Here is a 21,007-nt window from a genome sequence, read left to right on the forward strand (position 1 = left end):
CATATTAATAAAAATGTTTATGTGTTTCCTATGAATCCAAAAACTAATTTTCTAATCGGGATGAAAATTTGTCAATAAACTAGAGTTTTATTTTTCAACCTCTGAGCACATATCATAAGACACAAACAAGTGGGAGGGAAGTGATTTTGACATAGCTGATTAGCTTGTCATCCCCACCAAACGCTTTGGGATCGGTGCGGCCAGATCGTCAATTTGTTTCAAGTTATAGACCCACAAGTATGACCGTCTCACCTGAGTCTACCGCCAAGTGCTAGTTATGTAGCGTTATTCGTTCTTGCAAGCAAAAGGCAATAGTTCAGCATAAATCTTACAAAGAATTATTCAAGTTTATGCAGAAAACGCTACTTTATCCCCTAACTTTCAGGGCAGAGCTTACAAACTAACGAGGAGCTCCAAAACAGCCTCGATAATTAATAATTATTTTTCTACGTTGTTGAAAAACGATCTGGCGGAGCTAGAAAAGGATAGAACTATGTGCTTTGTAGAGTGATGAGTACAGCTATTACAACTTGAATCTCACTATACTATGCTTTCAGTTTGATCAGTAGCTGGGATCTTCTAAACATGATTTTTCGTCGTTGTTCTGTACCAATCATTGTTCACCTAGTATCGTTTCTGTAGCGAAGCACGGGTGGCCCGCTAGTACTGAATAGCATAAAAAACTATTATTCATATACGTCACAAAGTTGTAGCCACTTAGCCGTGGATCAACTTGAAAACCTGGAGGTTAGTCGCGGACCCAGCTCTGACGTCACAAAATAAACTTGCTCCACAGGTACATGTTTTCAAACATCTATTTCATCCTTCATCTCCTCCTCTTCCTCCACCACCTTCTCCTTCGCCCCCTCTTTCCCCTCTCCAGTTTAACCAGCATCAATTATTGATTGTTGATGCTAATCGCCAGTCAAGTTCACCTAATCCGGAATCAGCACACTAGTTGTCGGCGATTCTTCATTAAACCGAGTTCTATGTAATCGGGGGTTCAAGATTTGATTTTTTTGAAAAAGTTTTGACTAAACATGTATCCAGTATGTTCTTTTACCTGCTGTATGTGACAGTACTAGTGCACGGATTTGTATTCTTGTGCGATTTTGTTATATTGAGGTAGGTGAGACATTATTGTTTATAGTTTATTAGAAGACAATGTACCTAAAATATATAACATATATATTTCAGGTACATTGGTTAGAATAATTTTAAACATGATAAGCGGACATTAAAATTGGAAAGCACACTTTCAACATTTGTTTTTATTCTCAATCGACATATCTATTCATTTACTCATATCTATTTATTCATAAACATATTCAATTAAGAACATTCTTATGATTTTCACGATTGTTTCAGAAAAAGTAAACTCTGAAGAGAATGATAATATGAAAAATGAAAATATATATTTTAGGTACATTGGTTAGAATAATTTTAAACATGATAAGCGGACATTAAAATTGGAAAGCACACTTTCAACATTTGTTTTTATTCTCAATCGACATATCTATTCATTTACTCATATTTATTTATTCATAAACATACTGAATTAATAACTTTCTTATGATTTTCATGATTGTTTCAGAAAAACTAAACTCTGAAGAGAATGATAATATGAAAAATGAAAATATATATTTTAGGTACATTGGTTAGAATAATTTTAAACATGATAAGCGGACATTAAAATTGGAAAGCACACTTTCAACATTTGTTTTTATTCTCAATCGACATATCTATTCATTTACTCATATCTATTTATTTATAAACATAATCAATTGAGAACTTTCTTATGATTTTCACGATTGTTTCAGGAAAAGTAAACTCTGAAGAGAATGATAGAATATGGTTTAACTATTTTGATATAGCTAATTGGAAGTTTAGTTTTTACAAAAAAGGTTCTAGTAGTTCTTTGAATATTATAGAATATCAATTTGTTGATTTCTGTTGAGGATCACTATCATACTATAATTACTAAAGGTGATTAAGGGATATTTTTCAGTGGTTGCATGATTATTTTTGAATAGATGAGTTTATGATTCTATTTCTTAGCATCGGTTACACAAAAGCCTGTTAGATTCCAGTCATCATTAGAAGCCACGAGAACCAATCAGAAAAGATCTCTTCACTGAATACCGTTCTCTGAAATTTTATCATAATTAGAATCCAACAGGCTTTTGTGCAACCGGGACTTATACCTTCAAATCTATTTTTTACTTTCCTTGCCCTATTACCATAGGTAAGGAAAGTATTGCTTTCCGAAAAAAATTAAGGTACCCCAATTTCTAAATTTCTATACGTTTCAAGGTCCCCTGAGTCCAAAAAACTGGTTTTTGGGTATTGGTCTGTATATATATATATATATATGTGTGTGTGTGTGTGTGTGTGTGTGTGTGTGTGTGTGTGTGTGTGTGTGTGTGTGTGTGTGTGTGTGTGTGTGTGTGTGTGTGTGTGTGTGTGTGTGTGTGTGTGTGTGTGTGTGTGTGTGTGTGTGTGTGTGTGTGTGTGTGTATGTGTGTGTGTGGTGTGTGTGTGTTGGTGTGTGTGTGTGTGGTGTGTGTGTGTGTGTGTGTGTGTGTGTGTGTGTGTGTGTATGTGCGTCTGTGTACACGATATATCATCTCCCAAATAACGGAATGACTTGAAATTTGGTAATAATTTATTAAGTTTTCAACAACTCATTGGCAATCATATGAGCAAATCATCAAAAATTTCCTGGTTATACTCTTAGTTTCAGATTCATCAAAAAATACCCAGTTTTATTCTAAAACAATGTAATAGCAGAGACAATTGAATAGTGCACTTCTAGAACAGAATATTTATTCCGCCAAAATACAAAATCAAAAGACAAATGTAAATTTCAATAAATCCTATATAATTTAAAAACCAATTCTTATTGAATCTCTGTGATTTGTGATTATTTTGTGTGAATTGGTTTTTGTGAGTTTGGTTTTTAAATTATAAAAGATTTATTAAAATTTACATTTGTCTTTTACTTACCTTGCCCTATTACCTATCATTCTTATAGGTAAGGAATGTATTGCTTTCCGAAAAAAATTAAGGTACCCCAATTTCTATACGTTTCAAGGTCCCCTGAGTCCAAAAAAGTGGTTTTTGGGTATTGGTCTGTATGTGTGTGTGTGTGTGTGTGTGTGTGTGTGTGTGTGTGTGTGTGTGTGTGTGTGTGTGTGTGTGTGTTGTGTGTGTGTGTGTGTGTGTGTTTGTGTGCACGATATCTCATCTCCCAATTAACGGAATGACTTGAAATTTGGAACTTAAGGTCCTTACAGTATAAGGATCCGACACGAACAATTTCGATCAAATGCAATTCAAGAATGCGGCTAAAATGGCGAAAATGTTGTCAAAAACAGGGTTTTTCGCGATTTCCTCGAAAACGGCTCCAACGATTTTGATCAAATTTATACCGAAAATAGTCAATGATAAGCTCTATCAACTGCCACAAGTCCCATATCTGTAAAAATTTCAGGAGCTCCACCTCATCTACGCAAAGTTTGATTTTAGATTCCCAATTATCAGGCTTAAGATAAATTTTAAACGAAAAATTTTGAGTGGAAAAGATTAAGCATGAAAATCTCTACTATTAATGTTCAGTAACATTTTCACCTAAAATTGAAAATAAGCACGAAATTCCAGAAAATGTTATTATTTCAATTGCAAACTGTTGGCAACTGTTGATTCTATTAAATAATTCACTATGAAGAGATAGCAGACCTAGTATGTCTCCAGCGTTATTGTCCTGTCACCAGCTGGCTCAGATCTTTGTTTATGAGTAGACTTGTGATGCGCGTGCACACAAGCGTCAGGTGATCAATTATCATAACGGCAAGGAAAGTTGTGTGAGTGCGCCACACACGATTTTTTAGTTTCTTAAGCATTTTACCAATTTTTTCTATATAATTTCTACCTCAATTTAAAAAAACTCCATACTATGTTGAATATGTTGTCATTTTCCTTTCTAGTGGGGCTCTCTCACTTTTTCTCTTTCTCCTTCTCCCTCACCATCTCTTACACTCACTCTCCCTCTCTCTCCTTCTAGTGTTGTGCGACAGAGAGGACCTGGAGTCCTGATTCCGCCCTTAATAAAGGCAAATCAATCTCAGGTCTTGCGCCCCTTATTGGATAATCCAGCCCTGAAGAATAGATGACAAAAACTTAACACATGAAAACATAATATTTCTTATAATGCTCAAAAAAAATACTTATCTTAATAGACACCTTACATGAACAAGATATCATATTGTCAGTTGTCACATAACATCATCTGCCTGAAATATGTAATACTTTGATTACGGTATCATTGTTTTTCAATTGAAACCCATATCACATGAGCATCTATAAATATGAATAATGGATGATATAAGCTATAGTTTGGTAAAAAAATTGTATACGAAAAAGCTATTGCATCATTCAATAATAATCACTGAATTGATATCAAGTAACAAGTCTCAAAAATCGACGTATTCAATATTATTACTACAGACTTATTCGAGTAACAGAGATGACAAAAAAGTAGGCTAATTATCTTTCTTTCTCTCTCTCCTTGTCTCTTACTCTCTCTCTCTCTCCAGTCAATCAAGCCTATTCAATTACTCTACTGAATAATATTTTATTTCGATATTTCAGGTTCATCCCCAAGTCTAATGACGCACCCCCAAAATTAAGCGACAACCCCCAAAGTTAAGCACCCCCATAAAAAACAAAAAGGTCATCGGTTGTCCAATTAAAATCTATAGCTGCATTTTTTTAACACCCATGATAAACACAGAAATATAGCTTTTCTTCACTCTCTAAGCAGTAATCCAAGGGACATTTGAGGCAGATCTGAATCAACAGCATAAATCAAACCAGTATTGATTTGAAATAATCAGATCTTTCAAATAATTATTACAAACCACATACGCAGATTTGCTTGTTCCGGTAAACGATACTAAGGAAAGTCAAGCAAGTGACATAAAAAAACGAGGCCAAATTGAAAGAGGTCATTGAAGTAAATGTAATATGTAATACACTCGTAGCCTGTAACTAAGTATCATGTATTTGAAAACATTCCTAATCGAAAAAAATCAGCCATGATTATGAACTTGATTCATTGAATTGCACTGTGTTTGAGATACATTGAAATGAATTAAAATTCATGGTTACTTATTACTCAAGTAGCTATAATTACTGACGATTTTGCTGGTTACTTATGATAATTACGATTTTTGCGGTGGGAATTGATATTGGGTGGAAAAGCTTGCTGACTAGTTTGTTATCTATATTTATTTCTTTTATTCGTCTATATATAAAAGCGAAATGATAACTCACTCACTGACTGACTGACTCACTCACTCACTCACTCGCAGAACTAAAAATCTACTGGACCAAAAACGTTCAAATTTGGTAGGTATGTTCAGTTGGTAGGTAGTATGTCCTTTAGAGACGCACTAAGAACGGATTTGGAAAAATTTCCAAAGATACGCCAAAAATCTGCGTTTTTCCAGCGTTTTCTTAGCTTTATCGAGAACAAATGAACAGAAAATGTTCAAATTCAGTACAGAAGCTAAGCTACGGTGTAATAATGTTGTGTTGGAAGGAATTTGCAATAACGTTGAAGATACGCCCAAAATCTGCGTTTTCCCAGCGTTTTCTCAGCTTTATCGAGAACACATGAACAGAAAATGTTCAAATTTAGTACAGAAGCTGAACTACGGTGTAATAATGTTGTGTTGGAAGGAATTCGCAATAACGTCGAAGATACGCCCAAAATCTGCGTTTTTCCAGCGTTTTTTAGCATTTTCTCAGCTTTGACTTTATGATGGAATGAAGTATGCTCAAATGAAAAATGCAGCCGAGCATAGCGAGCCCGCTGATACCATTTCTGGATGATCCAGTCGGGGGTCCAGGGGGCGGAGCCCCCTGGCTGGACGGATATGGCGATCGAAGCGAGCCTGACGGCTAGTAATTATAATGAACGAAAGAATTGGCTTATACACGGGATAGGAAATAAATGTTTGAAGCATCATTACGTCTGAACTACTCAACTGATTAACTTGAAATTTTGCATATAGATTCTTAATTTACGGAGGATATTTATAGACCTATCCTAAATTCTTCAAGATTCCAGTAGGTCAATTTTTCAATTAGACCCTTATGGAGCGAGCACCTTCTAGTTCATTATAATATTCTCTTCCACTAAACTCCGATTGGCAGACTCTATGATGACAAAATTGCTGCTTTTTTATTGGTTAACCTGTGTTTGTTAGAATTCTCTTCTACTCAACTCTCATTGGCTGATGTCATGATGACGTAATCGTCACTCTCTCATTAGTTGGCTTGTGATTGGTTGAATTCTTACTTCGACCGCGCTGCCATAACGACCAAATACTGCTCTCTTATTGGTTGGTTTGTGATTAATAGTATCATACTCAAATTGACATACATCTCATTGACTATACATTATAATAATTGCAAGTTACAAAAATAGGTTACATATTATGTAAATGAATATTGAATCTATTGCAAGTTACAAAAATAGGTTACATATTATGTGAATGAATATTTAATCTATTGCAAGTTACAAAAATAGGTTACATATTATGTAAATGAATATTGAATCTATTGCAAGTTACAAAAATAGGTTACATATTATGTAAATATATATTGAATCTTTTCAAAATTCCGAGCCAGCAATAACATAAATCATACATATTTTCGGGAGTGTTGAACTATAGAGAAAAGATAGCATAAGAAGATATCCCATGGTTTGTAGAATTCATTCAATGTTTGTATCTAATTTTTGTGTTGTGTATCAAGTTGAGATGATACTGTATCAAAGTGTGTTGATACTGTATTATATGTGGTGATAGTTGAACTGAAGGATCAACTTGGAATTATGCATCATGAGACATCCCTCAAATTATTTATTGTATTTATGATTCATTGTGTTTATAATTATTTATTGTATCTGTAATTGATGGTATTATTTATTTATCTATTTTATTATTTTTACAGGATCGTCTGTCACCGAAGGGTATCCAGATGATCTCTCAGATATAACGAAGAGGAAGGAAATATCCTATAAATCTTCCATTTCATGTACCAAACGTGAGTAATCTAAAAATAATGAACTGTGATGAATTGACGAATATAATTAATTTATGGTAGAATTTTTTTCATAGAGATGTAAAAATAATTTAAATACACACTATACAAACTTTCAAAGCATGACCTGCTGTGAATTGTTATATGGAAAGAGTTCTCGATTTTTATTCAATTTCTCGATGATTTTATGTTATTTCTAATTCAGTTATTGAAGGAGTCCCATAAAGAAACAGTGATGAATAAACACAAAACTTCAAGATTATGCTTGCGTGGTTAGCCTAATAGCAAATCTCCACAGTACTAGCATAGAGAAACAATAGCGTAAGTAGATATCCCATGGTATAGGGCGTTTATGTCGCAACTTTTTCTGTTATCTCAAGCCGATTACTGTCGATTTTTACCGTTCTGACCGGGTAAGAGTGTATGAACGGCACAATATGAGAGACTACCAGCGTCATAAAGCTTCATGGGAAAGAACTACGTGGATTATCGGCTTGAAATAACAGTAAAAGTTGCGACATAAACGCCCTACACCATGGGATATCTACTTATGCTATTGTTTCTCTATGGTACTAGTCAAGTTTGTTTAAATAGTCATAGCTTTATGAAGTTCGTATAGAATAAGTTGAGACTTGAAGAAGATATCTGTGTTGCCAAATTGTGCGAAATTTCAATCTTTTCATACAGTCCCAGAAGACTGAATAGATGCGATTTGACAACACTGAGCACAGTCGTCACATAGTTGTCAATTAATTATTTATAAAGATTGTTTCATAATAATTAACACCTATCCTACAAAGCCTATTAGATTCTAATGTAACAACAAAATCAAAATTTAGAAATCTACTTTGTGAAAATAATTAATGACTGAAAATTTTCGTGAAGTGAACAACTACAAGACTTAACTTATTTCGGACTATGTGTAACCATAGAGAAACAATAGCATAAGTAGATATCCCATGGTATAGGGCGTTTATGTCGCAAATATTAATGTTATCTCAAACCGATTACTGTTGATTATTGTCGAATTTTACTGTTTTGTTGGGGTGAGAGTGTATGAACGGCACAATATGAGAGACTACCAGTGTCACACAGCTTCACGGGAAAGAATTACATGAGCTAGCGGCTTGAGATAACAGTAAAAGTTGCGACATAACCGCCCTATATCATGGGATATCTACTTATGCTATCGTTTCTCTATGCTATGGTGTAACCTTATCAAAATTTGGGAGAGGAATAGCACAAGGTTACCTTATTTTTCCTCTCCCTATCATTTTGATGATGTACTTATTGTATGGATCAATGAAGAATGTAAATTTCAAGTCTCTTTCCCATTTCACTTGCGAATCAAAAATTTGCGAACAACTACAATAGAACATTGACTCCAAAATAGTAAATTGGATGATGTACGAGTACTTATTGAATCAATAAAGAATGTGAATTTCAAGTCTCTTCTCCGTTTCATTTGCAAATGAAAAATCTATTTCCGAACAACTACAATAGAAGATCGGCTCCAAAATCGTAGATCGTTAAAAATAGGAAAGTATTAGACGCAGGAAATAGATTTGTTTTTTGGACAACAGTTGCTAACTTGTCAAGGTCCTACCGGTGTTAAAGACTATCTAGAAAAACAAGTCTACTCAGCTCGGAACAGGTTACACACACACACCATGCAATCTTCAACTGCTGAAGACAAAGAACTCACTTCATACTGTCAGAATTAATTGAATGAGGAAGCTTTGGTTTTGTTAATCGGGAATGTTGCTACTGTAGTTATTAGACTGAGATTCACTTAAATCTGTCAGCATTGATTGAATTAGAATTATTGTAGTTATTTATGTATAGTGAGGTCCACGTTATAATGGCAGTATTTAATTAGCACCGGTGCTGCTATCATTTTGTCTATCATTTGACAAAGCAGATAGCGAATGTATCAAGTCATGGTGATGTGTATCAAGATGAAATTATACTGTATCATGTGTGGTGATACTGTATCATGTTTTGTTGATTCTGTATCATGTGTGGTTGTTCTTGTTCTATAGTGAGGTCCATGTTAGGTTGACAGTATTTGATTAACATTGGTGCTGCTATCCTGGTCGTTTCTGCTAGGTTATCTAGGGTTATCTTTTTGTTAAGGCAGTTGAAGAATCTTGTACCGGAAAAATACCTCAGAAGCTCATATTTTGCTTTTTTTCAAAGCATAATTGCATACGGAATTTTAGTATATGGAAACAGCTGCCACATCAATAAGGTCTTGCTTTTGCAGAAAAAGGCTATCAGAATATTGACAGGTGCAGGGTATCTAGATCACTGTCGACCTCTTTTCAAAAAAACAAAAATATTGACTGTCATAAATCTCTATATATTTCAAGTAATCATGCACACTAGAAAGAATCTCCATAGCTTGAATAAAAGATCCAATATTCATGCTTATGACACCAGGAAAAAAGACCACATTGATATTCCATATCAACGTCTTGTCATAAGCATGAAACACTATGACAGCATAGGCTTGAGAATGTACAATAAGTTGCCATTGGATATCAAATGTTGTGAAAATATTGTTATTTTTAAAAAATTACTTTTTGAGTGGCTGGTTTTGAGACCTTTCTATTGTTTGACAGAGTTTTTCGATTCTACTTGATGTAATTCTACTTTGTGACTTTAAACTATTGCTTTGACTTTTATTTCGTAATTGTATTACCATGACTTGTCAATTACCTATATTGGTCTACGACAATAAAATCTATTTATTTATTTATTTATTTATTTATCTATCAATCGACAAAGCAGATAGCGAATGTATCAAGTCATGGTGATGTGTATCAAGTTGAAATTATACTGTATCATGTGTGGTGATACTGTATCATGTTTTGTTGATTCTGTATCATGTGTGGTTGTTCTTGTTCTATAGTGAGGTCCACGTTATAATGGCAGTATTTCATTTACATTGGTGCTGCTATCCTGGTCTATAATTCGACAAAGCAGATAGCGAATGTATCAAGTCATGGTGATGTGTATCAAGTTGGAATTATACTGTATCATGTGTGGTGATACTGTATCATGTTTTGTTGATTCTGTATCATGTGTGGTTGTTCTTGTTCTATAGTGAGGTCCATGTTAGGTTGACAGTATTTGATTAACATTGGTGTAGCTATCGTTATGTCTATCATTTGACAAAGCAGATAGCGAATGTATCAAGTCATGGTGATGTGTATCAAGTTGGAATTATACTGTATCATGTGGGGTGATACTGTATCATGTTTTGTTGATTCTGTATCATGTGTGGTTGTTCTTGTTCTATAGTGAGGTCCATGTTAGGTTGACAGTATTTGATTAACATTGGTGTAGCTATCGTTATGTCTATCATTTGACAAAGCAGATAGCGAATGCATCAAATCATGGTGATAGGAATCGAGTTGAGATGATACTGTATCATATTGGTTCACTACTGTATCATGTGTAGTGATACTGTATCATGTTTTGTTGATTCTGTATCATGTTGTGGTTGTTCTTGTTCTATAGTGAGGTCCACGTTATAATAGCAGTATTTGATTTACATTGGTGTTGTTATCCTTGTCTATCATTCCACAAAGCAGATAGGATCGCTCTTTTCTAGCTCCGCAATGTTGCCAGATATTTCCTCAACAATAAAAAAAAATAATTAGCTAACGAAATATGTAATTTTTATTATCTAATCATTGGAAACCATATACTCTATGGCTCATACTTACACGACTCAGGTCGAGAAGAGAGTCGACTCTAGTCGCGAGCATGTGTTTTCAAATGGTGACGTCGCGGAGACTAGAATCATAGAGAAGCATAAGTAGATATCCCATGGTATAGGTCGTTTATGTCGCAACTTTTACTGTTATCTCAAGCTGATAGTCCCCGTAGTTCTTTCCTGTGAAGCTTTATGACGCTGGTAGTCTCTCATATTGTGCCGTTCATACACTCTTTTCTTACCCGGTCAAAATAGTGAAAATCGACAATAATCGACAGTAATCGGCTTGAGATAACAGTAAAAGTTGCGACATAAACGCCCTATACCATGGGATATCCACTTACGCTATTGTTTCTCTATGCTAGAATTGACTGGTCTGAGTGTAACCATTTGTAAACACATGCTCTCCACTAGAGTCGAGTCTCTTCTCGACATGAGCCACGTAAGTGTGAGTTGAGCCTAAATGCATAAATATAGATATGAATTATTATTTTCAACAGTTAATATAACTTCAGATATTAGGGGATCAGCTTTCCTCTGTTGAAGGCAGTTGCAAGACAGAGCATCAGCAACAATTTACGTTTTCTTCTCTAGTGCCATAATAGCGTGAACCTAACTATAGTAATGTTGCCACTGTAGTTGGGAGTGAGTCTAAGCCAAATATACTACCTATAGCGCATGCGTGTCGATTTGCATGCGTAAGTTTTACTGTAGAAGAGGATCTTTGGTTGTTGTAAGTCTAGTTATGTATGTATAGAGTGAGAAGAAGAAGAAGAGGAGAGAAGAATAGGGGAAAAGATGGTGAAGGAGAAGAAGATAAAGGAGAAGAGGATAGAGGGAAGAGGATAAAGAAAATAGGGAGAAGAAGATACAAGAATAATAAAGGAATAGAGGATAAAGGAGAAGAGGATAGAGGGAAGAGGATAAAGGAGGAGAGGATTGATTGATTGATTGATTGAGTACTTTATTTATGTAGATTACAATATATACTGGCTTATACACTTATATACAATAGCTTACAATACAGCAAAATTATAGATGAATTTACATAATATAGACTAAGAAAATAATTATTTAACTGTATATGATATGAAAAAGCAATTTGTAATATGATAACTATAGATAATAATAATCCATATTGTTATGCATCTACATAAATTGGCGGAGCTTTGGACATATCAATGTCCATTCTTCGGAAAGAATATTAAAAATATCCTCCCCACTAACTCTCTACCAAATGATGAAGGAGAAGAAGATAAAGGAGAAGAGGATAGAGGGAAGAGGATAGAAGAGAAGAGGATAAAGGAAATAGAGGAGGAGAAGATACAAGAATAATAAAGGAATAGAGGATAAAGGAGAAGAGGATAGAGGAGAAGACGATAAAGGAGAAGAGGATAGAGGGAAGAGGATGGAAGAGAGGAGGATAGAGCAGAAGAGGATAGAATAGGTGAGGATAAAGGAGCAGAAGATAAAGAAGAAAAGGATAGAGTGAAGATGATAAAGGAGGAGAGGATAGTTAACTTGTTGTAAGTCAAGTTTTGTAAGTATAGACTAAGAATGAGCAGCTCAAAACTCTCTAGTATCTGTCAAGGTCGTTAAGTTAAGACCCGAATAGTTGTCCAGTTTTTGGAGGCTTAGGCCAAGACTATAGTGTGATAGGTCACGGAAGCTATATAGTGAGGTCCACGTTATAATGGCAGTATTTGATTACAATATTGGTGTTGATATCCTTATATGTCATTCGACAAATCAGATAGCGAATGTAACAAAAAATCATGGTTCTGTTTATCAAATTAAGATCATGCCATGATGTCATTTGTGGTGATACTGTATCATATTGTGTTGATACTGTATCATGTTGTGGTTGTTACTTGTTCTTGTTCTATAGTGAGGTTCATGCTATTATGACAGTATTTGATTGCTATAGCTTCCTTCTTCAATATCAATGCTGAAAATATCCTATTCAACAAATGCTTACTGTCAAAAATTGAATCCCAGTTTAACATCTTCTCGACAAGGTTGATAACCTTCAAGTTTTTGTTGATTCATTAGAGTGGACTGTCAATAAACCAATTAAATAAAAATTAATGACATTTTACTACTTCATAAGTTGTTCTTCTATTAATGGATCAACAAGGTTGAAATTCTGAAGTTTTGTAGATTAGTATAGTCTGTCAATAATCTAATAATTGATGGAACGCGGAGTGGCATTTTTATTTAATAAATTCATTGAATTGTCGATGATCCAATTAAATAAAATTAATGCCATTTTACTACTTCATAAGTTGTTCATCTATTAATGGAACAACAAGGTCAAGATTTTCAAAGTTTTGTTGATTAGTTTCTGCCTGTCAATAATCTAAACCGAGGAGTGGCAATTGAATTTAATACATTCATTGAATTGTCGATGATCCAATCAAATAGAATTTGAATGACATTTTACTACTTCATAAGTTGTTCATTTTTTAATGGATCAACAAGGTTGAAATACTCAAAGTTCTGTGGATTAGTAAGTTTTTGTCTGGTAATAATCTAGTCGAAGAAACGCGGAGTGACATTTTTATTTAATAAAGTTATAAGAGGTCGAGTAATATTTTTATCCTTTACTAATATGTTGGAGAGTTAGAGGATAACAGCTTTTTTAGGTTCTTGTATGCACAATCTCGGTTTAAACGGAGGAAGATCAGCTGTTCGTTAAACCCGAAATAAACACATTATAATGAATGAGACCATTCATCAAAATTCAATAAGTACGGTAATCGTGGTTTAGCGTTTTACGTAAATGGTGAATAATCTTCAGGTAAACTTTAGTTCTAATGGACATATAAACAATAGGCCTACATGTTACTCATGCTCTGCATACATGGCAATAGTTTAACAAGGTAGCTGGATGAGAGAATATGCATGATCATGTTTTTTTTCAAAATGTGAGAGAAAATAATAATTTTGAGAATATTTTTAATTTTGGAGAGGGGCCGACTTACCAGTTACTAGATCCACTCTCTTCATTTCGTCTACTCCTTCTTCTTTTGTCTTCTTCTGCTTCTGCTCCTTCTGCTCCTTCTGCTCCTTCTTCTCCTTCTTCTCGTTCTGCTCCTTCTTTTTCTACTTCTCCTTCTCCTTTTCCGTCTTCTCCTTCTTCAGCAAGGTAGATAGAGAAGACTTTTCCTCTTCTCCTCACCATCTACATTCCTTCTCCTTCTGTCGTATCTCTCTATTTTTGTCTTAATATCAATGAGTTAGATGATAACAGCTTTCTTGAACATGCAAAGTTAAGTTATCATGTAGAAGGATAACCAACATATTATATACATGCTAGTAATTGAACATCAATCATATCGATGAGATAAAATCGTTTTTGTGAAAGTGTCCGTTTATATTTTCTCAATAAAATTCTAAGTTCTAGAAGGGTTATTCATTTTTCTTCCTTTGAGAAATTTTACAATAAGAGCAACAAAGAAGTTTAGAAGAGTAGCTTCTTGGAAAGTAGTTTCAGCAATAAATACAGGATAGGATTTTTTTATAAAAAACCCATATTTCTATTGTTATGACGCTTTTTTGTTATTTAATTTATCCTGTTTTCATTATATTTTACTTTTGTTTTATTCTTAGCTTGTTATTTATTTTTAATCTAATTTTTGAATGAAGAATGCTGTAATGTTTCAAGGAGACATATAAGGGTTAAACCTACTGTTGTCTCCATGTATGTATTTATGCAATAAAAATATAAATACATGAACAAAAATGATAGGCTAACATTGTTTTTATCTATTTTCACTGAGATCTTTGTTGATATCGTTTTTTGACGAATAATATTGTCAACTCTCTTATTTCTATTTCGTTCTTGGAGGGTATTTTGAATAGGGTAGTCCTGTCTTCTATTGTTCAGTATTTTTTGTAACTCTAAATAGAGGATTATTGAGATAGTTGTTATAGTGTGCTCATTACTAATTTCAAAAATCTGGTGTGACGCACTCACACAACTTTCCTTGCCGTTATGAAAATTGATCACCTGACGCTAGTGTTCACTCGCATCTCAAGTCTACTATCTGAGCCAGCTAGTGACAGGACAATAATGCTGGAGACACATGAAGTCTGCTATCTTTTCATAGTGAATGATTTAATAGAATCAACAGTTGCCAACAGTTTGCAATTGAATAATCACATTTTGTCGAATTTCGAGCTTATTTTCAATTTGAGATGAAAATGTTACTTAAAAATAATTGTAGTGATTTTCATTCTTAATCTTTTTCACTTGGAATTTTCTGTTAAAATTTATTGTATTTGAAACCTGATAATTGGGAATCTAAAATCAAACTTTGCATAGATGAGGCGGAACTCCTGAAATTTTTACAGATATGGGGCTTGTGGCAGTTGATGAAGCGTATCAATGACTATTTTAGGTATAAATTTGATCAAAATCGTTGGAGCCGTTTTTAAGAAAATCGCGAAAAACCCTGTTTTTTTACTACATTTTCGCCGCCATCATGGATTGTTAGTATTTGATCGAAATTGTTCGTGTTTGATCCTTATAACGTAAGGACCTTAAGTTCCAAATTTCAAGTCATTCCGTTAATTGGGAGATGAGATATCGTGTACACAGACACACATACACTCATACAAACACACAAACACATACAGACCAATACCCAAAAACCACTTTTTTGTATTCAGGGGACCTTGAAACGTATAGAAATTTAGAAATTGGGGTACCTTAATCTTTTTCGGAAAGCAATACTTTCCTTACCTATGGTAATAGGGCAAGGAAAGTAAAAACTGCTGAAAAATACGTCACAAAAACATGTCATCCCAATTCTGTGTCATTCAATCATTACATAATATTGTAGTTATTAAGAGCAAGAACTACATAACAAAACAAAGCTTCAAACAAGTAAGAAAACCCTTCAAGTAATTTATAACAGAAACTTGCTCCACCAGTGTCAAGTTCTCCATCAATATCGTTTTCAATGTCTGCCTCAAATTAGACAACCCAATTAAAATAGTTGACCAAAGTTGTGAGCTAATGTATTTAAGTAACTAATGACCAGTTGTAACACTCAGCGCAGAAACCGGTGCCTCAACATCGTGGTCTGGATTACACTTATTCCTCCTTAGCGAGGCCAGTAATTTTAAAAAACTTGTTTACCGTACACTTGCTCGAATCCCAGTTTAGCAAAAAACGTCTTCAGTTGCTCGTGAATGGTGCTTGATTCAAGTTTATCATGGCATTAACACCGGCTAAGTTTTAGGTTAAGTTTAAGGTGAGACTACGGTCACTAAGGAAAGATATCACGGTTATTCATTTATTATGAATAATGAAGTTGTGTTTGTTTTCTGGCTCAAAATTTTGCAAAATTACTCAAAAATTTCCAATTTATAGAGATTTAAGTGAAATATTTTTGTTATTAATCAGTTTTTAAATATCAAGATTCAAAATTCTCAGTTTTGAAGTGGAAATTGGACTTTTTAAAGTGAAAGTGAAATTTTAACCTTATTCTTTTTGAAACATTTTATTTGTAAAAATTTGGGAGAAGGCAGTTTTGAAGGCCTGTTGTCTTCTCCCAATCATATTTTATCTATTATAATTATAATTTGTAATTGTCAATGGAATGAATAAATGAATGAATGAATAATTATCATGGGATTAACACCGGTTAAGTTTTAGGTTAAGTTTCAGGTGAAACTACGGTTGATTTCCTTAAGGTGGAGTGATATTCTTTTATGTTTATCAGTGCCCAGTACAATTTTATATAATTATTTTTATTTTCTTGTTTGTTATTGGATGAAATTTGTGCATGCTTGATTAGAGTATATTGTTTATGATATTACATTTTCATTTATTTTATTTCATTCCTGTTATTTTTATTTTCATTCTTCATTCATTCATACAATAAGTTCATCATTAAAATGATAGGGAGAGAAAAAATAAGATAACCTTGAGCTATTTCTCTCCCAAATTTAGATAGGGTTACACATAGTCCGAAATAGGTTAAGGCTTGTATAGTTCTTCACTTCACAAAATTTTCAATCCTTTAATATGTTCACAAAGTAGATTTTCAAATTTAGATTCTTCAAAACCAAAAATAGAACAAATATTTTCACATTATTATCACTTAAATAGAGAAGATTCACATGATAATTTTGAAAAAGGACCGAAAAAAGAAACTTAATTCTTATTACGTGGAATGACAATAAAATAAAATATGACAATCATGCTTGATTGGAATATATTGTTTATGATATTACATGCTTGATTGTTATATATTGTTTATGATATTAGGCTCTACTAATTCTATATACTGAATAAAAGGATTGTTTATTCAGTCTATGCTTACTCCACATTCGATCATTAGTTGTCCTTAATTATGGTAGGCTACTAAATCTATTCAAATTTGAATTGGGTATTGTGTATTTTTTGTTTTTAATTCATTCATTCATTTCTATTCGTGTCATCTTTATTACTCGTGTAAGAGACATGCATTGCATGAACAATTAGTTAAACTAAATCGGCCTTTCAAGTTTTATCCAACCCGGTCTATTTTGAAATCCATCTACGAATTCATCTTAACTTTATGTAGACCTATCCTTATTTTTATATGAAAATTGAACATGAAAATCCACACTCCCCAGTATTGTGAGTCTATTTTCATTGGATTACATTCTATATTTCATTCATCTATTGTAATTAATGTAATTTTTATGAATAATAATGAAAATTCAATCCATTATTTTTGTGCTTATCCCTCACAGTGCGGTCCACGTTAAAATGGCAGTGGAGAAAGATAGGGAAGAAACAATGCCGATCCTCTGTCTTGTCAATGCCTTCTATAAATGGTAGCTGATACAGGTCTATTGATGTAATATTAACGGTTCATTCTCGTTTAAAATAATCAATAATATTTTATTAAGCAAGAAATTAAAATTTTCAATTACGTCATAATGAATTTTAATAATTAAGATGGAATATTTTGTTAATTAATTATTAATTCTACATTGTTAAAAGACGATCTGGATACAGAGAAAAGCGAGAAAGAGATAACGCTATCCGCTTTGTTGAATGATAGACAGGATAGCAATACCATTGCTAATCAAACACTGCCATTATAACGTGGACCGCACTATAGAAGATCGGTGGGTTTCTTGATCGCGTTGATAATCCCATTCATTCCTCTTCATTTATTATGAAATAAATATCTATAATAATCTATCAATAAGATAAGACCCATGCGTCTGCTTCTCCCGTTGTATAAGGGTGACCACTTCAAGAGTTGAACTCCTCTAAATATAATTCATGAGTTTAAATTGGGAACCCACCTAAAGCTGTAGGTCCACTCATTTCTCTTCATCATCCGTCCCATCACTCATGCACAAGCCTAGAACTCATGTGAGCTTCATCCTCAGAGAAAAGTATCTAATGTGTCTAGGGCATCATCCTCAGTTTAAAGTATCTAATGAATTATATAATATTATTGATTACTTCATTCCTTCATCTTTTTAATAATAAAAATTGAATCCAATATTATTGTGCTTATCCCCTAGCAAATCGCTTGATTTCATGATCGCGTTGATAACCCATTTATTCCATTTTATTATTATTATTATTATTATTATTATTATTATTATTATTATGAGATAAATGATATCTACGATAATTTATCAATAAAATAAAATAAGCTCAATGCACCTGCTACCCCCGTTGTGAGAAAGACCACTTCAAGAGTCGAACTCCTCTAAATAACATGAGTTCAAAAATCACTTCCAGTAAATTATAGCCCTGAAGCTTTAGGTTGCCTCATCTCTCTTCATCATCCATTTCATCACTCAAGCACAAGTCTAAAACTCATGTGGGCATCATCCCCAGCAAGAAAACGATCTAATGAATTAGGAAATTATTGTCAAAAATTTTGAAAATGGGTACTTTGTTTATAATAGTTGATATTGAATTTCTCTATCTGAAATTCTGTTCATTTTTCCAGGTGAGGCGATGAATTGGGTGATCTAATGAATTGGGAAATTATTGTCAATAATTTTGAAAATATTTTGTTTATAAAAATTGATATTGAATTTCTCTATCAGAAATTCTGTTCATTTTTTTAGGTGTGGCGATGAATTAGGTGATCTAATGAATTAGGAGATTATTGTCAAAAATTTTGACAATACTTTGTTTATGATAATTGATATTGAATTTCTCTATCTGAAATTCTGTTCATTTTTCCAGGTGAGGCGATGAATTAAGTGATCTAATGATTGGGAATTATTGTCAAAGATTTTGAAAATACTTTGTTTTTAATAATTGTTATTGAATTTCTCTATCTGAAATTCTGTTCATTTTTCCAGGTGAGGCATCTTCACAACCACTGATACCAAATCGGCTCCAAAATGCTGCAGCTAACCTCAAAACTGCTTCGCTCTCTCACTCTAATCCTCCTCGTCTCTGGCATCCAATTGGCTCTCTCACAAGATGCCGAAACCACAACTGTGGAGACATTCTCAACCGTGACACCAGAGAGCGAGGTGGCCGAGATCCTCTTGGAGACACTCAACAGGACGTTCAAGAACAATGACGAATCCTCACCGGATACCGAAAGTAGTGAATCCGGAAGTAGTGGCTCGGAGACCGGAAGTAGTGCATCGGAGACCGGAAGTAGTACCTCAGAGACATCCCCGACCACAGCGAAACCGTCCAACATCTTCAGAGTGCCCGGGAGGAAGTATCCTGTCGCAGCAAGGGCGGATGGTTCGCCTCAGTCCACCCCTGAGTTCCTGAGGAACGATATAGCGCTGAGAGGATGGATCTCTGATGAGCTCGGTGAGGCGTTGTGGGCATTTGCTCCCTCACCGAAGAAGAACATGAGGTGCAGTCTCCATAGCCAGCTATACAGGAAGAGTCTACAGAACTACACTCTGTGGGCCATGCATAGTGAGTATTAACATTTGTATTATTGAATTATCTTTTAAAATTAAATAAATTTAATTAAAATTTATTTATTTATCTATTGTACAAAATACTACATCATAATATAATTATGACATTGATGAAAAACTAGGCTGAGCCTGTACTATTTCTCTCCATAAATTTTGATAAAAGTTATGTGTCCAAAGTTGAGGTTATGATATCACACACTGCTTCGTCACTTGATTTTTGTCCAGAATAATTATTTCAAGATTTTGAATTTTGAAGGTTGACATATTCTTCAAATAAATCACAGAATGTATCACAATGAATAAAAAAATTAAGAAATATTTTACTTATTTTATAAATTTGAATACAAAATCACAAACCTACCCACTCTTAGTAAGTTACAGCTGTTATCTTTGTAGATTAAAAGACTATAATCCGTGCAAATTTACTCCCGACCTGGGATGGACATGCGCAGCAGAGAAAGCAGCTTACAGCGGGAGGGATACAGAAGCGCGATGTTGCCATATTGAAGCGGCCAGCGATCTCCAACTTCTAGTGACTGTTCATGTGCTCATGCTATACATGCGAAGTTTCCTGTCTGAAAGCGGTCAGTCAACTGACAAATTGGCAACTGCGCTTCCACCTATTACTCTATCAATCACTGTGATTGGCTGATCCCCCTCCATTTCTCTGCCCTGCATATTCCTCCAAGTCTGAAGTGAATTTGTTCGGACTATAGTGAGGTTAAAAACTGTCAATGAGGTAACTGTCAATATTCAGTTCATGATACATTATTTTGTACTCCACAAGGTCTATGAGTCTTTCTTCGATCTTTATTGAAGTCTATGAGTCTATCAAGTCTTTATTAGAGTAGAAAGTCTTTCTACTGACCTTGGTACCCTAATTGGAAGAAAATACTTGTTTTTACCAACAGTCAACACCCTTTTATTCTCTTAACTACTCAAAGTTACTCATACAGTGTTACTTACTCACTCAATGACTTACTTCTTAGTAGCCATCAGTTTCATTCTGCTTGCAAACTGCATTTTTTCTTTTCCTTTTGACTTTCAGTTGCTCTTTCTTGATTATTTTCTCCCAAATCCTCCCCTTCTGGCTTTCACTTACCTTTTCCTTCCTCCTATTTTCCTATCTTTTTCTCCACCTTTTTCACCTTAATCATTTACTTTATCTCCTCCTCCTCCTACTTCAGTTAATAATTCTTTCTCTCTTCAGCCATCTTCGTCTCCTCTCGAGACTCCACCTTATTTGTT

At 34.0% G+C, this 21,007-nt stretch overlaps 1 protein-coding gene across 1 annotated transcript in view; it reads left to right on the forward strand.

Annotated features, from left to right (window-relative positions):
* The first annotated feature begins 911 nt into the window (after positions 1–911).
* The window catches only part of LOC111059332 (nose resistant to fluoxetine protein 6), a 43,978-nt gene continuing 23,882 nt past the window's right edge, over positions 912–21,007 (forward strand). The window contains exons 1-3 of the mRNA XM_039439424.1: positions 912–1,125; positions 7,021–7,113; positions 19,172–19,754. Coding sequence (XP_039295358.1) covers positions 19,214–19,754 — 541 coding nt within the window. The 5' untranslated portion in view covers positions 912–1,125; positions 7,021–7,113; positions 19,172–19,213. The remainder of the gene's footprint in view (positions 1,126–7,020; positions 7,114–19,171; positions 19,755–21,007) is intronic.

This window comes from Nilaparvata lugens, chromosome 12, assembly GCF_014356525.2.
Source record: "Nilaparvata lugens isolate BPH chromosome 12, ASM1435652v1, whole genome shotgun sequence".
NCBI lineage: Eukaryota > Metazoa > Arthropoda > Insecta > Hemiptera > Delphacidae > Nilaparvata > Nilaparvata lugens.